General features: G+C 28.5%; 1 protein-coding gene across 1 annotated transcript; it reads right to left on the bottom strand.

The window, feature by feature from the left end:
* Positions 1-3705: 3705 nt before the first annotated feature.
* Positions 3706-4521, bottom strand: OCT59_014731 (uncharacterized protein; the record flags this gene model as incomplete). The annotated part of the gene is made up of 1 exon (XM_025309720.1): positions 3706-4521. One exon carries the CDS (start codon positions 4519-4521, stop codon positions 3706-3708), a length of 816 nt encoding a protein of 271 aa, XP_025190018.1.
* Positions 4522-6380: the final 1859 nt, after the last annotated feature.

Raw genomic sequence — 6380 nt, 5'->3', positions numbered from 1 at the left:
TGACGTATGATTATATTGATTATGTAATAATATGAACAATAGAATAAAATTATATAATTTAATATAATTATCTGATAATCAAATATAACCATTTATAAAACGGGTGATTATTTGTCAATGTCAATCCATATTAATCGGCACAGATTTTATTAAGATAAGTCGAAATTTTTTTTTATTACATCAAAATATATTTATTTACTTTCAAATAATATACTTGCATTATTTGTACGACAACCCTAATAAATAGGTATTAAGAATTAAAGCAAAGATATAATCAAATCCCGAAAGCGACACGTGAGCAATTAAATCTGTATGGTTATTTATTGTTTTAATTATTTTCATAACTACTTCCAAAAAGAAGGTACTGAAACAGGTGGATGCTGGATGCTGCGAATGAATCCTTTCACTGATAATCTAATTTAGAAATTTTAGTCCAATACTTTTAATTCTTAAATTCTATGACGATTCTAGATTATCAGACGTCAAACTTTATTATTAATCCACAACATAGTAAGCAAAACAAATACTTAAGTTACAAGTATCGGGCCTTTCCATGGATCTTCATCGCGTAAAATTGGTAATCGCTCTTTGTGAACTTTACTTTGAGCAACGTTAAACAAAGTTTTATTTAGCTAGTTTTTTATTACAGAATTTTTGAGGTAAAGATAATTGTCCGTTCGTTTCTTATAATAAAACCTTTAATTTTAATACTTTTTTACCAATTTTCTTTTATTCAGGCTAATAGAAATTTATTAAATATATTATTAAATAATATTAAAGTTTATATAATAAAAATCCCGGTATTATACTCTTTACCAATCTATTTTAATGCAAAGTTGTAAATTTAAATAACGCGATAATTACTGTACCAAATTTAATAGATTTTTTTTTATAACAGCAGCAACTCGACGGGGAATACTATTAACAAGATTTTGATATTTACCAATATCTATATTTAACCATTCATCTTGAAGTATTTCCTATAAATCCTCCCTATTTTTTGGTAATGGGAGGTGCCCAAACCCGCCTCTCTAGTTTATCTCATAAATTTTCAATTGCGTTCAGATCCGGGCTCTGTGCAGGCTATCAACCTCATTTTCTTCTTTTCAACTTTTAACCATTCTTGCAGTGTGCATAGGCGCGTTGTCTTCTTGAATTAAATAGTTTTCCCGGTCATCCAAGTCATCTAGAAATGGTAACAAGTAATTTTTTTAATATATTTACATACACCGCAGCTGCTACTTTTCCATCTAATTTTACTAATGGACCAAGGTTATATTTCGTGATCCCCACAATCACCCCTTGTTGACCTGACTTTACAGTGGGAATTAAACAATCCACATCATACTTTTCATGAGGCCGCCTCCAAGCCAATCTTTTATTTCCTCTGAACAATCCAAACTTGGATTCATCACTCCAAATCACAATTACCCATTCATTTGTCCATTCTTTTCGTTCTCTGGCCCAGGTAAGCCTTTTTATCCTATTTTCTCACTTACAAACGGTTTTCTAATACCAACTCGACTATAGAAACCTTGTTCATAAAGATACTTAAAGTTTTTTACATACATTTTTTGTAATTGAACTGACAAAATCTTCGCGTGGTTCCCTAAGGTTTACTTTTCTATCTTTTTTAAGAATGTTTGTTAAATGCCGAACGTCCCTTTCAGTCATAATTGGTGTCTAGGAGGTGGAACTTCATACCCGTGCTTTCTGTAACCAGAAATAACGTCATGAACAGTAGTTCGAGGATTGTCTAAATCTTCTCTTGCTAAAACCACATTTCCAGGCTCCAACAACTTCTCCACGTTCAAAAATAGAAAGTTTTTTTTTATCAACTAGGAGAGTCTTGGCAATACGTGGCAAAAAACTAGGGGTAATTGATAATAAAATGATCGACATAACAGGTTTTAAAGGTAAACAAATAAATAATCGGCAATCACGTGGCCGATGATTTATTTCCGCTGCTTGATTGCATATCTCTGGGTATTATTGCATATTTCTCTGGGTATTTGAAAATATTTATTGCATATTTCTCTAAAAATTTAACAAATTAGAGTAAGTTATATTATGTAAAATAATAATTGTAATATTTTGTGTTTTCAATAATAGTGACGAAAAATAATTATAAGTAATTGTTAATAATTGTAAGTTTGTTTATTTGTTATTTATGCTTTCTCTAATGAAGTCTGCATAATAATTACATTTTCTATTAGCGTTAGATATCGTATGTTATCCCACGGTTCCTAGTTAAAATTCGCGATTTTTTTTCTTAATATTCTCACGGGTGATGTTTATTTAAAAAAGATAAGTAAAAGGTCTATCATTATTATGGTACGGATATCGTGGGATAAATCAGTTATTTCACGGAGTCACTGGAATATCTTGATTTTCACGGCGTAGCCGTGAAAATCATTGATATTTGTGAAATAATTATTACACATAAATTATTAAATATTTATTGGTTAAGCAAATTATGTTGGTAATTAACGTTAAGAAATTATTTTATTGGATTTTTTTTAATTACCCTATAAGGAATTTTCCCCAGAAAATTTTTATAGGGCTAATATATTTGAACAATTATAATTAAAGTTAAAGTTCACTGAATTTAATTCAATTTTACTTTGTTTATGCGGGCTATGTTCAATTTTTCAAAATTTTTAATAAAATCCTAACGTGTTTGATTCTATATATAAAAATCATGCATTTTTATTGGTCAAGTATCACATGATTGCCGATCATTTACCCCTGATCTGTCATCAATTTCAGGGAATGCGACTTTTAGCATTTAATAAGCATATAATTATTTATTACCTTTTTCTGTATTACCAAACAAGAAATTTACTTATTTCTTGTGTTGTGTAATAGTCCAGATTTCTTAAATAGTAAATATTTTGTGAACTAAATTATAAGTTTATTAAATGCTAAATGTTACATAATAAATGTTAAATTAGAGGTAAATTTTGTAGACAATAGGCGCAGATTTGTCTGCTTTGGCTTAAATTAATTATAATTTTTCCATATAAGTCAAAATTACTTCAAAAAAAATTAATGGTTTACTTTGGCTGTTCGGGTACCCATTGTTTACTATGGCATGTACCTGCTATAAGAAGTGCCCTGAGTTCAATACCACGTGATGTCATACAAATTTCCAAAAGGGAAACGAATTTATTAATAATATAGGTTTGAATGTGAATGCTTCAATTACTCATTTTATAAAAACAATAACAAATTATTTCACTAAAAATAATTTTTAGAAGACATTATTATTTCGTATATTAATTTTAATTTTATGGCTTTCCATTCGTAATATGTACAGTACAGTCAAACCTTTAAATAACGATATGTCGGGACATATATGAAATTTTAGGAAATATCGTTATATCAAAGTTATACCGATATTTATATGTCCTCACATATAGTGGGAAAATAAAATTTTATCTGTATATATGATCGTTTTTAATAGTATATCGGTATATCGAATATCGGTATATCGAGGTTAGACTGTAGTTAGATATTTGGTCTTATTAATACAGTAGCTACGGGTTTCTCGATATAAAAAAAATTCATAATTAGGTAAATTAAGAAAAAATAATTCCAGTTTTATTAGGAAAAAAATTAATTCAAATGATAAACAGAAAAAACAAATCTAAAAACTCATTAATAAAATTAAACAATCTTATTTATGTAACAGTAAAATTAATTCTAAGATTGATATAAATTATTATCATAATAACCTAGATTATAATAATCATAATCTTGTTGAGAGTTAATAGGAAGAACATTTGCGCCATGCTGTTGAGAATGATTAAATATATCAATATCACTATTTGTACTTTCAAAAATACAATGATAGTCTTGAATAAATCCCTTAAATAAATCAAAATTCTGTTCATTCGTCTGTTTTGGATTCAAATAATGAATCAAGTCTTTTTTCAAATGAAACTTAATATTTTCCTGATGTCTCTTGGAAAATTCTTGTTGTTGATATTCGTTCTGAACGTATTGAATACCAAAAAAAGCCTTGTTTAGGAACTGAAATATGAATGTATGTGAAACCATCTCACATGTTACTTGATAAATTTTCTTAATTTCAGGTTGTTCATGATAAAACATAAAAATACTGTTAGACTTATTATAATTATGGATGGAGTTGTTATGATCACCACTGATTATTAATTGTGATACATTTTCAAAAGTTAGCGGTATTTCTTCACAGATGATATAATACATTTGAAAGTCATTGAATGGTGCATAAAAGAACGAATATTTACTTAGAATAGGGTTTTGAGTTGAGTAGGTTGCATGTTGTAGACTTGGATCCATGCTGAGATTAGGGTATGTTTCTTGTAACGGTCGATTTACATTTATAGTTGATATTTGAGACATATTATCAAGAACAACCGGAATACCTTGTACAATATTTACATTTGATGAAATGTTGAGGGCATTATCAAGTTGTGCACCATACGAAATAGTTGGCTCAGTAATCTTTTGCATATGTGATTGTGTTGGATTCATATTTAATAAGATATATAAATGAATATTTACGTGTATAAAGAATTTAGTATAAAAAAATCGGGTTTGTTTTCAGAAAGGAGAAAAAGAATTTTGACGTTATATATATATTTGTAATTTGTATATAAAGATAAGTTGTGAATCAATGAATGTGGTTTTTTTCAAATATTCACAAAAGAAATGATTGTATTATATGTACTTAATCATGTTAAAAAAGGTTGATATTAAAAAGCTTTTTACTTAATAACTTCTCCGTTGGCGTTTTCATTGATGCTTTTATAGTTGATTCTTTTTAACATCACCGACAATAATTAAAAAATTTGATTGTTCATGAAGTGTTTCACGTTCTTTTTTTAAAAAAAAAATTTGGAATAGTTATAATTGTATATATAGTATTAAGATGTAAAGTAATGCCGTGTAAATAGATTTTTTTTTTACTTTCATTTCCTCTCGTATCTGGAAAGAGTAGGCGTGATAATATTTGCATTCCCAGATGAAAGAATATATATGTATATCAAATGATGCTAAGCCTCATCATCCGATTTAATCTATGCACATCAAAGTAAATAGACGATCACTATATAATGAAAGTTAAACATAAGTAGTATTTGGTAAAAGCAGCGAATTATCTTTTACCAGTTTCGTTAACTTTTTGTGTTTCTCGCTAAACTTGGCGAATATTTATTTGAATAAATAATATGTTCACATACTTAACCGATTTTGATATAAAGATTATTTCAAGCTATTCGTTCAAAGTACATCATATACTAAAGTCCTGCAATGGAAACCTGGACAGCCCGAATCCGTATCTGATCCGGGTCCTTTCAAATTAGAGCATAAACCCGGAACTTGTAGTTTTTAGTAAGAAATTCTAACCAAAATATCTCATGGCCTCGAGGAATTAAGATTCCGGAAATAGTAATCATGGATAATTTCAGTTATTATAAGTGATGTTGATTCCAAAAAGGAGCTCTTTGAGTTTAAGTTGCAATTATGGTAACTTGAGATTTCACATTCAGACATATGGCGCCTTTATATCCTTTGACAACAATATTAAGACATTTCGAATGAAACCACTAAAGTAAAAGACTTTAGTCACTTTACTATTTCGAATTATATGCATAAATCCCGTTCAGTTCCGAAAGTCGCTTTACACATGTGGTAATAAAACTTAGCAAAAAAGATAATCTCCTTGAATAAATTATGAAAGGTTGTACTTATCTGTGCATCATTAGCAATGGTGATGATGCTTCTGGAAAATGTCGGTAATGTTCAACGTGAACATCATAGAATCCGTTGGCGTTTTTTATGACTCTTTTTAAGGTTAACAAGTAACAGATTTTTCATATCATAATAACTTAAAAAAAATTGATTGTTCATGAAAATTATTTTTTTTTAAAATAACCATATTTCGTATTTAAATGTAATCGCGATAATGAATCTATGCAGTATGTCATAAATTACTTTCAAACGGAAACACGTAAATAAAGTCTCCTGATTATTTCAAAAAAAAAAAAAGACGAGAAGAACTGTAGTATTTATTTAAGCTAATATAAATACAGGGGTATATGTGTGTTCCTGCAGAATGAAATAATTGTAAAAATGCTAAATTAAAAATTTATATAACAATGTAAATATTGGGATTTCACATTTTACATGAATAGGAACATGTTGTGTATCGGTGACGATGGATCAAATGACAGCTTACTTTTTGGTGTATTTCGTCCAAATTTCGACTCGTATATTACCTCCCTTAATAAATAATCGCCTGAAGAATACTAATTTGTTTGCGCAAGGAAACAAAGAAATTTTCCCAAATAACGTTAATAGTACTAATATAAAATATTGAATTTGCTTAGCTT

The sequence above is a fragment of the Rhizophagus irregularis genome, chromosome 22, assembly GCF_026210795.1.
Source record: "Rhizophagus irregularis chromosome 22, complete sequence".
Lineage (NCBI taxonomy): Eukaryota > Fungi > Glomeromycota > Glomeromycetes > Glomerales > Glomeraceae > Rhizophagus > Rhizophagus irregularis.
Note: the sequence above shows the minus strand (reverse complement) of the source record. Positions and strands in the feature narration are given on the sequence as shown.